The 18,614-nt window shown below is 41.1% G+C and overlaps 1 protein-coding gene across 1 annotated transcript in view; it reads right to left on the bottom strand.

Annotated features, from left to right (window-relative positions):
• Positions 1-18,614, bottom strand: part of Fur2 (furin-like protease 2) — a 1,025,686-nt gene that overhangs the window by 304,711 nt on the left and 702,361 nt on the right. The window contains exon 5 of the mRNA XM_083140976.1: positions 17,909-18,043. Within this exon, the coding sequence (XP_082997102.1) occupies positions 17,909-18,043 (135 nt within the window). The remainder of the gene's footprint in view (positions 1-17,908; positions 18,044-18,614) is intronic.

Raw genomic sequence — 18,614 nt, 5'->3', positions numbered from 1 at the left:
GTATACAACCATTGGTGTTTCTGCTTTTGGAAGAGCAGTTAGAGAAAAATCGATGGAAGGTGCAGGAAACTCCCAGGTAGGGAGAGGCGGAATGAGTGGAGAGACGCCAGGAAGATCACTGTCAACACCAAGTGCTGACAGGATCTCGTCTGCACGAACACCAAATGGTCTAGTGACACTAGGATGGAGCCGATACCTTTCCAGCCTATTCATGTCTGAGATGGTGTGAAATGAGGGATGTCAAGGCATCGAGCGAAGATGGAGGAAGTAGTTCACTACCAGCCGCTGTCTTCGCAGAGACAGCGACGGCTCAGATGTCTCTACGTACAAACTGGCGATAGGGCTGGTCCGAAAAGCACCAGAGCACACACGTATACCAGCATGGTGGACGGTGTCTAGGATGCGAAGTCTAGATGGGCGGGCAGAAGAATACACAACACATCCATAATCAAGCTTCGACCTGATGAGTACACGATACAATCGAAGCAGTACCGTCCTATCAGCACCCCAGGAAGTATGGGATAAAACACGTAAAAGCTTTATTCTGGAGAAAAATTGCTCGCATACGTATGTGCTTCCTAGTACAGCACACATTTTCAAAGCATGGCTGCGAAGATTAGGGAATTCGTTCTCAGAAATATAATCTTTGTAAAATATACGCAAGGACACATTGAAGAATTTTTCTCTCAAAGAAGAATTGTTTTGGAATTCGAGCAGCTCCATCCGAACTGAACCCTGTGTGTCGGCAGCATCGACACTGAATTGCTTCGAAAATAAATCTAAAGAAGACTGCTAGTTGCAAAAATCACTAAATCTCTCTTCGAACTCATTTCGCAAGTCAGCTATTCATCAAGAGGCGAAGAGTTGAAATTAGCGAGGTGCTGAAAATGTGTCAAATCTTTTCTTGTGAGTTGTGACTCCCAAAGTTTGAGCTTGGCCACAAAAGCTTTGATGTGATGAAACAGAGTGTGCACCAATTGATCTTTGGATTGTAGCCGCGTATTTAAGTCATTCATATGCAACGAGATGTCAGTCACAAAGGCAAAGTCTGTCATCCATTCCGGATCGTTGAATTCCACAATCGGCTTCCCCTTGCTTTGCATGAATTGCTGTATCTCGGCCCTTAAATCAAACACTCTTTTTAAGAACCTTCCCTCTGCTCAACCAACGCACGTCACTATAATAAATCACATCGCCGTGATCCGTTTCGCACTCTTGGGTCAAAAACTCTTGGAACTGACAATGTCCTCTTCCATCTCTTCGTTGCCGTTAACCAAACGTGGGAGAAAAACAACGTAAAACAAACTAAACCAATCTAACAATGTTGGTTGACCTTTCAGAACAGAAAGCACGTCAAGAACAAAAATGCACACCGTCTGAAAAGAACACAGAACCACACACCGCATTGATTGAGTACAGGACGTCGCAACCAATTTTAAAACGTATAACAGTTAAAAGGGAAGTTAATAGAAGAAAAAAAACAAGTTTCAAGAAAAAGGAACAACGCAAAGAAAGCCAAAGGATGTCGAAAGTTAGTTGGATGACATTCAAGAATATCTAAAGAGAGAAGCTTCCAAAGACAGAAAGAAGTGAAGAAAAGTTTGGGCTGCAACAAAACACCACCAGACTTCAACAACTAGAACTTGCCCTCAATGTTAAAAGAAGCGTTATTTGCTTCATTTTGGACCATGGTAAAAAGAGATGAAAATTCCACAAGCATCTTCGAAAGAATAATAATTAGAAAAGTATATGAACTAATAACTGCAAATAGAATAAGATATGAATGAAATTAGAAAATCACGATGTAGTCAGATATGTAAAGTCATAGAGAATATGATGAACACGACACGTAGAAAGGATGGAGATGTAAAGACAGAGGATTTTACTAGAGTACAAGGGTAAAGCTCAACTGGAGATGGTTAGATGAAGTGAGAAAGGACTTGAAGAAGATGAGAATCAGAGGATGGCAGGAGAGATGAGAGGGGAGGTGAAGGAAGCCATACAGGACTGTGGAATTGCAGCATCTGCTTATGAACATGGACATACAATTGAGCTAGTGACACAGCTCGTAAAACAAATAACACAATTGAGGTTTGGTACTGTATGCGACACCTCTGCAAAAACCTCGCAACCATTGTTGAGTATCCAGCATGGATCTTAAAAAATCAATTTTCAGTTTCATACCACAGATTACGCAGAAACTGAAACTCATTTTCAGAAATGGGTGTCAATAATATTTGAAGTGACCACAACCCACACATCGAAAGACACATGTGAGTGTGTGTGTCTATGCGAACACTGAATATGAATACATCAATGACGAAGTGCCTCAGACAATAACACAACGAGTCTTTGCAATACCAGCTTTCTTCAAAGAATTCGACTTCCAACGTATTTGTTGTTTACTTACGACGGCGCAGCGCGAACAAACTTGCGGAGAAATTAGTTTTTCTTCCCTTTTCATCCAGGCAACGCAAAGACGTCCGGATTTGTGGTCCTCAGAAGGAGAATATCGACAAGAAATCTCTCTCATCAACGTCTAGCCGGAATTTTACGTCGAGCGAAAATAACGAGATTTACATAGACTTAATCTCCAAATTGAAGCGAAATGAGGAGGCTCTCTCCAATCATTTACTGTAATTTGTAATTACAAAATATCCGTTTTATTATTTTTTCCTATTCGTTATTTGACAACGAAGCACACAAGCTAGAATATTATTTATGTCCTCTTGAGTTTTGTTTTAATTTATGCACAGATAGGATAATCGGGACTCGACCTACAGTTTAAAGCGTAATCCTAATTACCATATGCCTCTACCAGGTATCGAAACTAGTGAATACACTTTAATTTGATCTTGTTATTCCGCGTCGCCTTTCTTCTGATTTTGACTAATCACGTCGATGAGGATGAGTGATGATATGATGCAATTGACAAAGGGGCACTCACAAAGAACACTCATGTCCAGGCCGGGATTCAAACCCGAGGCTCCTAGCGTCCTAGCGCGCTGTGCTAACCACCTCGCCATCGAGGAGGTCCGTTTTCCCATTTACCTCAATCCCATTTGTCCCTGGCCAATAAAATAAAAATCTAATGAAAGACTCAGGTCGATCGAAGACGGCAATATCAAAAACGGTTCGAGTTAACGAGATATTTATAAATAATGAAATTCCCAAATGAAAGACAAGCGCAAATTTGCATTCTTACGAAAATTAAGCTTAAAAGAGACGCCCCATTCCATCTCTGGTATTTTCAGTAAGCCTGCACATCGTAAACGATTCAGTGTTTACACTTGAACTAAGAGAGGCACGGTACGAACAGGTGGTTAATCTTAGTGCTAATGTTATCCTTTGTAATCCTCTATACTGTTGTTATTGCAGGTTATGTGCCGCTGGGAACACAATGAATTTGGGGTTTGGGACAATTAGCATCCTCTTTATGCTTTCCTCTTGAGCTGGAGAAGAAGCTGGGCCCTCTGCCTGCCGGCCCCGTGGATTAACAAATACTACTAGCAGGTAAAATGATTTGTAGCGAAAGGCTGGTACGGAGTTTTCCACGTTCGAATGCGGCTAGGAAGTGCTGGGACAGGATAAATAACGGATATGGTGTCTACAATTTTGTAAAAATAAAATTCCCTTATTTTTCCAGGTGTTCTAGACCAAGAACCTAAATTTTCAAGATTAAGGCATTAGAGAAATTCACATATTTAACATTTGCGTTAAAAAGGCACTCACTGTACACAAGTTTTTATAATATTCCCCTTATACGTAAAAATGATAATGGTATGAGTGGCTTAACGGATCATAGCAATTGTAGCACAAAAATACACAATTAGAGTAAAATTTAGTACTAAACTTGTATTAATTCTAATATTTAGCAAACAAAATCCAAAAATTACAAGAAAGTGGGGAATTCTAATAGCCTCTTACTGCACTACATTTCTACATGAAAATAGTTCAAAATAAGACCCCTTCTCCTTGAGTAATTAATATACAATTTCTACGGTAACCGCTGGTAGAGTCAAATCATTTTCGTAACGACTCCAGCTGATCGTAAGAGTCTTCCTAGCGGGCCTAACAACAGCGCATAGCGTGGGCAAGAGGATTAGCGATTGGTGCCGTGTTGAGATGACGTCAACGGCTCGCTTGTTGATTGGCGTTTTCCGAAGATGTGACTCGCTCCCAAGCTGTAAATGCAAAACAGCCAGGGATGTTACGGAAATAATCCCACTCTAATATTCAGTACATCAAATTCAAGTATATCAAGCTCGAAAATTTGGTTTAGGTTTAGTGCATCACTACGAAAATGTTGATTTTTCTAGAAACACGGTAAATTTCCCTGACATTTCCACGATTTCCAGACTGGTAGACAACCTGAATAAATGTTTTCGTGTATACTTTACTTGTAATTTATTGGCATTCTTGGATATAACACGCATTCCGAATTGTGTATATCGTTATTAAGGGTTTAAGATTTTTAAGATAACTATACACACAGAACCCAAAACGTGTCAATTGACACACATATTTTGATTTCAATAACACGTTACGGTGCATAAACTGCAAATGATGCACCTTTTAGTGTGTCAAAATACACATAGAAATCTATAAAAAGGTATTTTTATCCGATGAAGTTCCCTGTGATGCACTAAAATGAACGAATTTGGAAGATCAGACAAGATCATTTCAAAGATAACAAACTTTTACTTTTAATGCATCAATTGACACAGATAGATGTGTAATTTTGTTATCTTGTCTGATCTTCCAATCATGCATTTTAGTGCATCACAGGGAACTTCATCGGATAAAAATACCCTTTTATACATTTCTATGTGTATTTTGACACACTAAAAGGTGCATCATTTGCAGTTTATGCACGTTAACGTGTTATTGAAATCAAAATATGTGTGGCAATTGACACGTTTTGGGTTTTGTGTATACTCTATGGCGCAATTCAGATTTGATTGACTGGTCGTATGAGATTCATTTTTGTTTAAATAAACTCCTCTGAAGAGCTCTATTTGTGGTATCTCCACTTCTAATCCTTAGCAGTAAGGTGGAGTCACGTATCTACAATTTACCGACTCCTTAAGAATCAGCCATATTCCTAAGAAAACATTACACCTCTGTCCTGTAAATTTGAGAAGTTGGAGTTACATCCCTCTGGTTCTCACATGACGGATTAATTGATTTGATTAATTTTACTTCGCTTTTCTTCCACTTTTGGCTAATCGCGAAGTTGAGTTGAATAGTGATAAAATTTTATTTGATTTATTTGTTGTTTTAAGTCCACTTTATGCACAGTAAGACTAATCGGGACCGGACCTACAGTTTATAGTGGGATCCGAACCACTTGTGCATCCACCGGGTATCGAACCCGGGACCCCTTGATTACAAGGCGAAGACGCTACCACTGCGCCATCGGGGAGGCTAGTGATAAAATTAAAAGGATGAGAAGACATGGGAAGCACACAGCATGTGTCCAACTAAGGATTATTCTGGGTGAGAGTCCAGGGTATACTACATGGAACAAAGGTTAACATTTCGGTTTATTCCGAAAGGGTCGCCGTTTACACCCAAATAAACCTTAGACGACGTGAGTGTCCCAAGTGACTTTTATTTGGCTCATTAGCGCATCCAGTCCTTTGCCGCAATCCTTCAGTGGATTTGACACTCTTAAGACGGTCGTATATTGTTTAAGGTTTTAAAGATATGCTCATGAAATATTTCATTCGCATTTCCTTCACAAATCCAGTTTCGTTTTTCTTAAGAATGAGTTTACTATGAATATAATTTGGATTCTTGGATAAGCAAGAAGATTGTGGATTTATATTGGGATTGGTACTTTGAATTTCATTAATTTATTTACAAATGCTTGTCTCTACTTTGGACTCTTGGCAAAATATGGTCAATATTTACTTGGTGTGCTTCACAGGAGAACCAGGGATTTTCACTACTTTCAGTTTTGTGGGTTAAAATGTGTGTATATGTCCTTGTTAACATACTATCCAGTGGCGGAAGCGGTATCAAGATAAACATTCAGTCCCGGGAATCTGTGGAGCAAGCGAACGAAAAAAACAAGGCTCTGCGCAAGTAGTGACTCGAAAGGGTCGACCAATGAACACGTGAGAGAGCTGCTGCAGCTACCAACTGTTTGAAGCAGCACGACCTGCTTTGCTACCAACTCGCTTTCTCCCCTTATCTGCCGGCTTGCTCCACAGATTCCCTGGACCGAGTGTAGAGAGAAGCTTCCAAATTGTACTCACAGTGCTACGTCATGCCATCGTGAACAATGACGAACGAACCGGGGAGCGCTCAAAGCAACGGCAAGGCAATTGGGGTTAGCGCAGACTAAGTGAAAGAAGTGTATGCAGCAAATTATGCAATTCTTATGCATAGGAAATCTCGGCGACACGCATAATTACAATAAAAAATAGTCTCAAGGCAAGGACTCAGCACGTCCTCAATTTCAAAAATAAAAGTAGACTTTCACAGCCACCGGTAATGCGACAAAAGAAACAACAGAAGCCAAACGCTGAGCAAAATGACTCTGGTAATCATATACACACAAGCACACGCACACAGCTTCTATTACACCAATTTTCAGATACTTTTCTCGCAGAGACAAAGCTGTGCGTGACCTCTCCGGAGGTTATTACCTGCTGAAAACACTGCTATCCGACCGCATGCCTCCCCAAGGCACGGCGGGTCGATGAAATGTTTGACATGTGTAACAGGAAGAGGTTCGTAATTCAACTCCGCGTCCGCAAGTTATTTCTTTGAGCAACTGGAAGCCTAGACCGACTGCTGGCAAGAGGGAGAGTCGACCGCGCCCCAGGAATTAGCCCCCGACGGAGAAATAGCTCGGAACCACGTTTGCAAAACGCATGCGATGCGAATTAAGATCGAAGATAGATTAGACTTCCGTGCTCCAAGTTTGCTTAGTTCTAAATCGTACGCATTATAAAATAATGGGACATATTTTAACGTTTTTCTCAATTCAAACGAAATTTAACCGATAAGATTCTTACTTGTATTGAGCTGTATACAATACTTGTATACGCGAACACACACATATTCATTATAAAAACTTTTGCTTGTATTTTTTGGTGTTTTAAGTCCACAGCTTAAGGCTAATTGGGAATGGACCTACAGTTTAAAGTGAGTTCCGACCACTACAAACCTCCACTGGGTATCGAACCCGGGACCCCTTGATTACAAGGCAACGACGTTACCACTACGCCATCGAGGAGGCCAATGAAAACTTTTGTATTACACATTACTGTGGAAGTACTGATCTGCCCAAAAGACGGAAGACAACCACCGTGACACTGAGTATGTGAGAGAACGCGTAGTTGCTCATTTCGACGCTATCACCCCTGTTACGTTGCACAAGGTTCTGAGTGGGAGAAACATCTACAACGACTACATTGAGCAGCAGATGTCATTACTGAAAGATGTGCGTATAACTTATTTCTAGTCAAAGATACGTCGAAAAACACCTTCGCAACTGCATTTCTCGTGAAATTCTAGCTTATTTGATACCAACCCCTATTTTTGAGTTGAATTCAACACGGCCAAGAACATGGTGAACCTGACACACACACACAACTATGGTTGACCATGGGCCTAACCTGTTTGTATCATGTCCATCTGTACCCAGCTTTACTCCTTTATATTTTGTGGTATTAAGAGACCTTTGACTCACACTGTGCATTTATTTTTATATGTATATGTACATATGTATTTGATATGTTGGAAAATATAGCAAATGACAGATCTCTAGAAGGGCAGACGGATGCTGTTCCCAGCTTTCTGGTGTATCAAGAGAGACAAGGAACCAGCTGAAGAAAAAACAAAGATTTCCCTAGATACAATTGTTACTTCACGTGGACGTAACAGAGAGTCATTTAACGCAGTGAATCGTCCTCGCAACCAACTCGCAGAAGCAATGAATTGCGTACTGCTGCAAGACCGGGGTTTGGCAATACTGCGCCTGACATTTTGAAAACACTCCCACTCTTGAATATCCGACGCTGCGAGCTTCGACGCCGACATCACCGTCACAAAGAGTTCGTAAAACGTCCCGTCAAGCGGTATGATCTCGAGATTGACATGGGGAAATATTATACGTCATAGTGTTGGCGATATGAAAGTTGCAGGTTAAAAAATGTTATTTATATGCAAATTCACCTTGTCCGGACGTTTCTGTATGCTCAATAAGGAATGGAAAGTAGATACATATAACCACGCATAATATGAGATCGTGGTGACCATTTGAGCTGGTGTCACCATTCTGCCTGCCGCTTCTGATATTAATATTGACACATCTACCATATATCTATGTCATATTTCAATGAAACATGTCTTGCTAGTCTTCGTGGAAACATATACGTGTGAAAGGATGTTAGGATGCCATATCGTCGCTTGTTGCTGTTCTCGGGAATGTGTGGAGCAAGGCCGCGCATAACGGTAGATTGATTTGGTGTTTTAAGTCGACTTTATGCACATTAAGGCTAATCGGGACTGGACCTACAGTTTAAAGTGGAATCCGAACCACTATATGCATCCACCGGGTATCGAACCCGGGACCTCTTGATTACAAGGCGACGACGCTACCACTGCGCCATCGGGGAGGTCCTGCATAACGGCGGAGAATGGGAAAAAGCGAGTGGGAGGAGCAAAGCAGAGTTGCAAACTGCTGGATAGATTAACCACCTTTCACTTCTGCTTTCTTACTTTGGATTTGAGCCGAAGTAAGATATGGATTTTCCGTTCTTGAATTTTGAGGGACACAAATACAACTAAAATCAAAATAGAACAGAATGCAGTTAAAGAAATCTTAACAATGCAATACCAAATTGCAAAAGAATACTAAAAATAACCGACAAGTGCACACTGAGAATTTAATTGGGACAAGACCTACAGTTTAAAGCGTGGTCCAAAACAATACATGCATCTGCCGGGGCCCGTACGTCAGACAACTTGATTATAAGTAAATAGCGTTACTACTACGTCATCGGGAAGGTGTGACTTTATCTTCTTCATTTACCCGAAACATAATATGACTCTACGTTAGCTTCCATTGCCTGGTGATGGGGAATGAACAATATCACGCTATTTCATTGAATGACTGATTTGGTACAATAGTTCACTTTACTACCACTTTTGGCTAGTCGCGAAGATGAGGATGTGATGATATGATGAAATCGACGATTCATTTGTTCTTTTAAGTCCACTTTATGCACAGGAAGGCTAATCGGGACTGGACCTAAAGTTTAAAGTTGGATCCGAACCACCGGGTATCGGACCCGAGACTCCTTGATTACAAGGCGACGACGTTACCACTACGCCATCGAGGAGGCCCGATGAAATTGATGAAGATCCATTCACAACGAACACCCACGCGCAGCCGGGATTCGAACAAGTGACCCCTGGCGTCGTAGCGCCCTGCCACGAAGGTCAGCAACATCACGCTGCTGAAGACGAGTGTCTATCAAATGCTACTCGTTTATCGGAACCAGACAATAACTTGATTGATTTGATTTACTTTACTTCGAATTTCTGTCACGTTTGGCTAATCACAAAGATGAGAATGAATAACGATATGATTAAATTCATGAAGGGACACTCACAAAGAACACACAGCCCGGGATTAGAACCCGTAACCTCAAAGAATGAAAAAGTCTTCAATCGACACCTTTCGATTTTCTCTCGGACAATACCAACGCGTTTATTGGTGGATCAGTCACACTATTGCCATTGTGTGTACGACTTGAGGACTTGGAAAAAGCAAACTTGAAGCACGGATAAAGTAATTAAAAGTAGTTTCCAATTGACAGAAAAGTTTGCCGAAGTCATTTTTCGACAAAGCCTTTCTCGGGAACTTCCTGCTGCGTATATCTAGCACTGTAAACAAAGTTTCTCGCTGTTTCTATCTCTCTCTTGCATTAGCTTCATCGCGAAAGAATATCTCCTGTCTCCGAAGACAAAGAATTTTTGGCCAGGATGACTTCTCCCTTTTTTTTAATGAGAAGTTTAACAGCAAGCATAGCGATGTTTTTCCTGGTCGGGTTCTTCTCTCCCTGGCTTCTCAAAGAACAACAACTTCCATGATCCAAACTGCGGTCTTCGTCACTTCCGGTTGCTCAAACAAAGTAGAAGAGAGAACACCAAGGATCTCTCTTACATAAACCTTTAACACACTGAAAAGAAATATCTTAACTCTTGGCTAAAAGAAAAAAAAACATTGCTTTTCCCAACAGAAAAAAAGATCGTTTCAACCGAGGGGAACACAAAGAGAATATCGAAAAGATAACAAGTTGTCAGATTTCAAACTTGTTCAACAAACACTAACACAAATGTAACTGTAACAACAAGGATTTTGTTAGCCTGCAGCAAATCCTGACCAGAATAAACGTCTACAACTTCAGATTATATTTTTCGAACCAGATGTTTTCTTCTTCAGGTCTTCTTGCAGCGCTCGCCTTTGCTTAAGTAAATAAAGCAATCCAAGAGGAACAAAACGCTTTGTTTTCGGTTCCAAAAGGGCTCCAAATTAACTTTGTTACTAAATAAATCCTGATGCCGCATCGTTCGGTGATCCTCTCTACAGTCTTCTCGAGATACATAAAGGGGATTTTAATTCCGTATTCAACAATGGAAATAATTAGTTCACCTCCTGTGAAGTACTTCAACAAATTGCTTAAACCCAAGACTCGCTCAAATACGAAATTGCTTAGCTTTGATAAATAGGAAAGTTTCAGATTAAGATGAAGGATATACGTAGTGCATATGATTGTGTCTAGAATTGGAATTGTTAGAATCGTACATATATGTTCCGTAAAACCTAAACCCTGTACCACTGCTCAGAGACAACGAACAAATTCCTGTGCTACTACACAGAGCCAATCACTTCAGCCCAATGCTACTGCGCAGAGTCAACCGCTAGAGCCCTGTGCTACTGCACAGAAGCAACCACTTCAGCCCTGTGCTACTACGCAGAGTCTACCAACAGAGCCCTGTGCTACTGCGCAGAGTGAACAACCAGAGCCCTGTGCTACTGCGAAGGGGCAACCACATGGGCCCTGTGCTACTGCGCAGATGCAATCACTTCAGCCTTATGCTACTGCGCAGAGTAAACCGCCCGAGCCCTGTGATACTGCGCAGAGTCAACCGCCCGAGCCCTGTGATACTGCGCAGAGTCAACCGCCCGAGCCCTGTGATACTGCGCAGTCAACCGCCCGAGCCCTGTGTTACTGCGCAGTCAACCGTCCGAGCCCTGTGCTACTGCGCAGAGTAAACCGCCCGAGCCCTTTGCTACTGCGCAGAGTAAACCGCCCGAGCCCTGTGCTACTGCACAGATGCAGCCATCTGAGTGCGTAGAGGCAATCACTTCATCGCTGTGCTACTGCGCAGAGTCAATCGTCCGAGCCCTGCGCTACTGCGCAGAGTCAATCACTTCAGCCCTGTGCTACTGCGCAGAGTCAACCGCCCGAGCCCTGTGCAATTACGCAGAGGCAACCACATGAGCCCTGTGCTACCGCGCAGAGGCAAAGACCTAAGTCCTGTGTTATGCAACCACTTGAGCCCTGTGATACTGGGCAGAAACTTGTATCTGCGGTTTTTGCTGCTGTGCAGTTGCAAGTTAGTCGAAAATACGCCACGGGTGTTTCAATTAAAATGTAAGATTGTTGATGATATTAATAGAACTGAACAGAATAACGGGAGAATCCATCAACGCCGACACCGTAAAATCACCAATTCTGTCCATTTCTTCTAACCATTACAATGGAGTCTATTGCTTAAGCTCCAGATAAGTTTATCTGAGTCAGGTTTCTGGAAAGGCGCTCTTCCGTCGTTTAGGCACTGGAGTAGTGATTAACTGCCACACAAAACATCCACATATAATGGGATGCCTAAAGAGGAATCTTCTCATCCCTTCCTCTCACTCAATTCCTGTTATCTCCCAGGTCTTCCCGGAAATTACAATCTGGCTTCGGTGGTTCAGCTAGAGCGTGGTGCGATTTTAAATCTGTAGCATACGAAGTCTTGATTAGTTGGTTCATCCGATTTATCAGTAGCTATTACGTCAAGGATCGGAAATATCAAGCACGTGACGCACTACTGCAATGGAAGCCAACGAGGAAAAAACCTGTGCGTCGTATCTGTACTGTACTCTCTGTCGTTTTATTTCCATGGCAACGAGTTTCGTCTGCAGTTACGTGAAATCACAATAAAGGCGAAATACAACCTAACTGCTAACAATCGAAGGGGTTCAGTATTTGCAGCAATGTATAAGGAATGTTAGAGCAACGACCATTGCTAATTGCGACTTCCATCTTCAGGTTAGTTTAATCCTATAATACGCTAGCTCGTACTAGCAAAACACGTCAGCGATAATAGCATTTAAAACGCATGAAGAAAACATATCTCGCAAGATTCTGAGTATATAGATATATAATTTTTTGCCCCTTATCAAAGTTTCAATTTGGGGCTCATTAAATATCTATCTTACAAATTCAAATAAAATACACTTTGAAACACATGAAAAAACTTGTTTAAACAGACAATGTTTAAACTGTCAGTTTAATGTACAATTGAGGTTGGTTTCTCTTAAATATATGAACTTTGAGTAGAAGAAATCTTAGAGAGAAAATTCCAAATTAAAAAGGGGGTGGGTTGTCACTATTTGTATTAATATTTAACGGTTATACGCAAAGGATGCTAGAGAATTGAGACAAACATTTCTGAATGATTTCATAAGATGGAAAACTAAATACAGAAGAATCAATTCTATATTCCCGTGGAAAATAGAAAATTAGACACACCAATCTTCTGTAAAGGGTACAGAATAACGAGTAAAGCAGATCGCTTACAGAGTATTGCCTTTTCATCTCCTCTCTCTCTCTCTCGCTCTCTCTGGTAGTTCTTGAACAGAAAGTTCAAACTCTCCTCCACAATATATCACTCCATTCTCTCCTGACAATTGCAGCTAATCTATTAAGAAAATTCGTTGTCCCGAAGCATAAGTTCGGAAGATAAATTTAAACATGGAACGAATGGAACGGACCGGATATTCCCCAATCACATTTACAAGGGCATTTTCGGCTCTTGCTGCCCGAAATTTCGTTGTGAAAACTCCCTTCTCCCCCCGAGCGCCAGAAGTAGAGGATGGAACTCCCCGGAAGGAGGGTTTTAAGTTCATGTTAAAATAATCAGGCTACTTTCTGCAGCCCTGCTTCAATATTATTCGAATTAATCGATTTATTCAACTTCAGGTAATCTACTTATCTTCTACTTATCTGAGTTAAAGCACTTTGGTTCTTTTTCAGTAATGAAGTTCCAACGCTCCCCCGCCCACCTTTAGGCTTCTCTCGTGGATGCCAATCCCCAGAAAAGTTCCCCCAACTCGAATCCTTTGAGATCTACAGATGCACAGAGGATGCTGTGGCTAAGAAAAAAAATGTGCTGGATTATTAAAAGCAAATCTCTTCTTTTCAAGATGATGCTGAGAATAAAAGACAAATTTTCTTGAAACACTTGTTAAATATTCAATGATAGCAGGAATTGTGCTAAAAATACCTCGGTGGAGGTGCAGAGTTGATGTAACAACACGAGAAAATGCTCTAAATAGTTGCAAAGGAATATTACGAAGGGACGAACGAACATGGTGCATGTAAAATATTAATCAAGGGAACGCGAAATCCAAACCCAGAGCTAATTTTCCACAAGTAAGTATTCAGGTTCTGCAACTTCAACTCGTAGTAAACCAATAAGAACAAAGCTCGTACGAATGTGGAAACAACTTCAATACTACACGAAAACAACAGCAATTCTTTTTTAATAAAGCTGCTTGAATATACTCTCGTCATAATGCATTATACATTTTCATTCCATTCTATGCCTCTTTTAGTAGAAGAGAAAACCACTCCGACGCTGTCGTCTAATTTTCAACTCGAAGGCATCGTGGGCGATGCAATCAGCTGCTTGCAATGTAATCCTGCCCACGCGTTACGAAAACATCGTCGCCACTTTCATCCTGTGGTAAGTGTGAGGAAGCCCGTACGCAGCAAAAGCAGAGATAATATTTCAACGTTGCTGAAGTTTTGGACAACGACACAAGTGTGGGAAGTTATGACTATGGCAACACGAGAAAACAAATGACTATCCACTTCACTTCGCCCGGGGCTTTCTGTTCTTGGTACGACTGTAGGCATTGTTTCCAGCGAGTTATTCGACATTTTTCCTGCCTACGCAGTGGCGGAAGGAAGGGACGGGAGAGGAGGCTTCGTGACCTTCCTAGTTGACCTATATCCAACTGGGCATAACTTGGTAGATAGCCCAGTCAATGAAGGACAAAAAAATGCCAATGTCGGGAATAATTCCGTAAAAGCTGAATTTTGGTCAGTTGACAGATCACTACTAGAAGTGCAAAATCAGAAAAGTCCCCGCCCCTCCTCCCGGTGCCCCCCAAACATCAGATTTGCGGACTCATAGATTTAGACCTATATCTCCGTAAATAATAGTCGTAAGAAGATCAACTTTTTTTGTCTTGTTCCTCATTAGATGGACTAAACGAAAGATTAAGTATAATTTTTCTCTAATGTCCGTGGGTTTGCCGTAATTTAAGAAATAATCATTAAAAAATGCAATTTTTCGGGTAGTTTTTGAAGTTTATTTCATGCAACTTTTGAATAAGTTACGCAACAGAAAATTGTTTCGGATAAAAGTTATAGCTTAATTTATAAGCTTTAAAATGATATCAGTCTCAATATTATTTATTCAAAGTAAATCATAAAATGTGACTTTAAATGGAGGACGTCGAAACTGAGATCTTTATTATTAGCAAAGTCAATATAAGTTTCATTGTCTGGAAAAAATCTGCAAAAGCTGAATTTTGGTTAGTTGATAGATCACTACTAGAAGTGCAAAATCCCAAAAGTCACCGCCCCTCCTCCCGGTGCCCCCCCCCCCCCACATCAGATTTGCAGACTCATAGATTCTGACCTACATCTCCGTAACTAATGGTCGTAAGATCATCAACTTTTTATGTTTTGCTCCTCATTAGATGTCATGTAATGTTTTCTGTTATGTAGTAAAGGTAAAAAAAAGAGGTAAAGTGCTCCCCTGTGCTTAGCACCACGCCATGAAGGCGTATAGGGGATGTGGGGGTAACGCCCCATACTTTCTTGATCCGGTCGTGAGTGGGGGTGATGTGATCAGCATCACGCCCCTGACCGCCTTTACCCCCAAGGGTTTCCCCCAGGTGATAGACGCATGATAAGAGGAAGAAGAATAATTTGTATTCTATAGCATGTTATTGATTGGTTGTTATAGTAACCGTGTGTAAGATGTACGTGAATGGCTTCCATGTATTAAAGTTACGTTGTTAATTTGAACCTACGTGTTTGTATGTCTTGTAAATGTATAGATAAGAATTCACACACAACACAACAAGGCTTACATCTATGGCATGTAGTTTTGGTCAGTACTTACAAGAAGCCATTGTAGAGCAAATAATTGTAGGCGTTCGGTCTGACGCCATTAGAAAGAAATTACTTTCTGAACCTACATTGACTCCAGCAAAATGTCAAGATATTGTGCTTCGAATGGAATTAATTGAACGGGAAACACAAATGTTCACACATCGTGAAAAGGAATGTAGTTCTAATGTAGTTGCATTTGCTGGGACACAGAAATTTAAACCATGTTTCCAGTCCTCGCAAGCACACAAAAAGAACTTTGTCAATCCTCAGAATAGAAGTTATAAAAGCACGAATGAATGTGATAGATGCTCCAGAAGGCATGATCTTGGACATTGTCCAGCAAAATATTCGATATGTTCATTTTGCAAAAAGAAAGGTCATTGGCATGTAAAATGCAAGTTTAGGAAAAAGAACCATAAACTTACGAGTAAGACAATTACCTCGGATCAAACTTCTAAGTCGAATATTAAACCTTTAGACGCTATTGTTGGTGAACAAAGCATACATAATGAATTTCATGGTTTGTCTTTATTACACGTTGAAGTTAGTGATTCTCATCCGCCAAAAGATAATACTTGCACTATTTCATCAAGCACAGACAATTCACAAGTGGAAGATACTACGCTCAATCGTTCAAAAGCAAGGAGCGTTAGTTTCAAGCCAAAGACAAAAGTTGTAGATGGCAATAATGTTCTTATGTCAGCGGAACCGTGCGTAGTTAATCTGTGTATTGATAAACGAATTGTACAATGTGAAGTAGATACTGGATCTACAGTTACGCTGTTCAATAGCAAGTCTTTCAAAAAAATGTTTCCTCATCGGCGAACACAATTCACTACACTTAAGTTACGAGGTGTGAATAATAATACTTTGAAGTTGAAAGGTCAAGCATTCATTGATTTATCATTGAATGATGTATTGTATAAATTACCGGTTATATTGTGTGAAGAAGAACTGCGTTATCCGTTGATTGGACGTTCATGGCTGGACAGTATTCATCCAGGTTGGAGGAACTTGTTAGCACAACGTAACACAATGTTCACAAATACGGGGTCCGGACGAAATTACAACGCAGATATGAATACAAAAATACCGGAAAGTGAAGGTTTGAGAGCGCAGCTGGAGAAGAAACTTGCCCAGAAAGATAAGGAATCAAGGGAACGTGACCAACTGCGATATGAGGGACATAAAAGATCGAAGCTCCGGAGAGACAGAGAGAGGGACATTAGTAAACAGATTGCCATTGGAATGCCAGCTAAGAGCATGGCCAGTGACGACACTCAGTTTGACCAAAAGCTGTTCAACCAATCAAAGAGGATGGACAATGGGTACGGAGATGACGAAGCGTACAACGTGTATGATAAACCTTGGTGGCATGCACGACCTCCGGGCCAACATATTTACAGACCATCAAGAGATCTGAACAAGAATGTGTATGGAGATGATTTGGAGAAAATAATGAAAACAAACAGTTTTGTCCCAGACAAGGAATTCAGTGGCACGTACCGTAAAGCAGCACGCAGCGGACCTGTTAAGTCTGAGAAAGATGAAGACGATTCTTTCGGTATGGACCAGTTCTTGACTATAGCTAAAAGAGCTAGCAGGAGACCTAAGGATGCAGAGGGAAGAAGGATGGTCGAACAGACTTAGGTGAGATCAGCTCTTAAAACAAAAAGAGACTCCAGGAGGAGATGATAGACGCATGATAAGAGGAAGAAGAATAATTTGTATTCTATAGCATGTTATTGATTGGTTGTTATAGTAACCGTGTGTAAGATGTACGTGAATGGCTTCCATGTATTAAAGTTACGTTGTTAATTTGAACCTACGTGTTTGTATGTCTTGTAAATGTATAGATAAGAATTCACACACAACACAACAAGGCTTACACCAGGTACCCATGTTATTCGACGCTGGGTGGGCGCCGGGGCCGCTTCCATCGTTAGAAAAGTTCCCAGATTTGAACCGGCCGGGGATCGAGTAGTCAGACGCGTTACCGACTGAGCCACCGCGGCCATCTCTGTTCTGTAGTTTTAAAGCAAATAAGAATTAGAGACTGTTTAAGAATTAAAGTAGTAGCACGTTATAAAATCTTCAAAATGATACCAGTTTGCTTTTCTTTGGCCGGAAAACTAAGCCCCCGAATCCCTGCCTTCATTTCCAAGGAAGTTATTTGATATTGAAGCTGTTAGATGTACAGAGGAAAACATGGACAAAAATGGGGAACGTGCAGTAACACAATGATATCGATAATGATTATTTGAATCTTACAGCACACTACTGTGAACCTTGTAATCAGGCACGTAGCCAGAGAGGCCTCGGGGGGCTCAATCCTCCGATCTCCTATGAATATGAAAGTTATATCTAGAAAATACACAGGCGATCAGTTCGAGCAACACAAATAATAAAAAAAAGGTACTTACATAATTGAGAGCAAGATCGGGATGGTTGGTCTGGATGCCATCATCCAGAATGGACACAACGACTCCTTTCCCCGTGTATCCTTTCTGCCAGACTGGAGCCACGTTCATGTCGTAACCGTCCTTTGCTCCGCCGTTCTGAAAGAAGAACATCACAAATGTATTTCACGTCCATTTTTTCAGTGACAATATATACAGTCGGGATTGACAGAACACAAGACAACAGATCCCCAAACCAATATTAGAAATAAACAGCATATACGGAACAATGAAACTAATCAAGCTCGCATGACAGAAGACTTTAGACGTCTCTTTTTTTTTAACGTATTTCTAGAGTGCAAAAAGTTCTAAATCGAAGTGGAGTGAGCTCTGCTGATGGAAAAAGTTAATTTCAGTTCCAAGTACACACACCGCTAACTAAAATGTTGCAGCCCAACGAGGCGCTGGCGCCTGGATTTACAGCCAGCATAATCCACTGTTGAACCTGTGTTGTATCGTAAATAAATGTTTGTGATTGTCTCATAATCCATTTCATGTTATTACCATTCATCCCATTCGTCGCGATTAGACGAGCAAGGCAGAAACGCAACGATTAAATAAACTACATCAATCAAGGCACGATGGATCCTGAAATACTGGCTTCCCTGCAATGTGTCGTGTGGGTTGCCGAACACAGCGGCGGTGGTAGAAGTCGCCATTGAAAATTTGC

The sequence above is a fragment of the Lepisma saccharinum genome, chromosome 19, assembly GCF_977018435.1.
Source record: "Lepisma saccharinum chromosome 19, izLepSacc3.1, whole genome shotgun sequence".
NCBI lineage: Eukaryota > Metazoa > Arthropoda > Insecta > Zygentoma > Lepismatidae > Lepisma > Lepisma saccharinum.
This window is presented reverse-complemented; position numbering and strand designations above follow the sequence as displayed.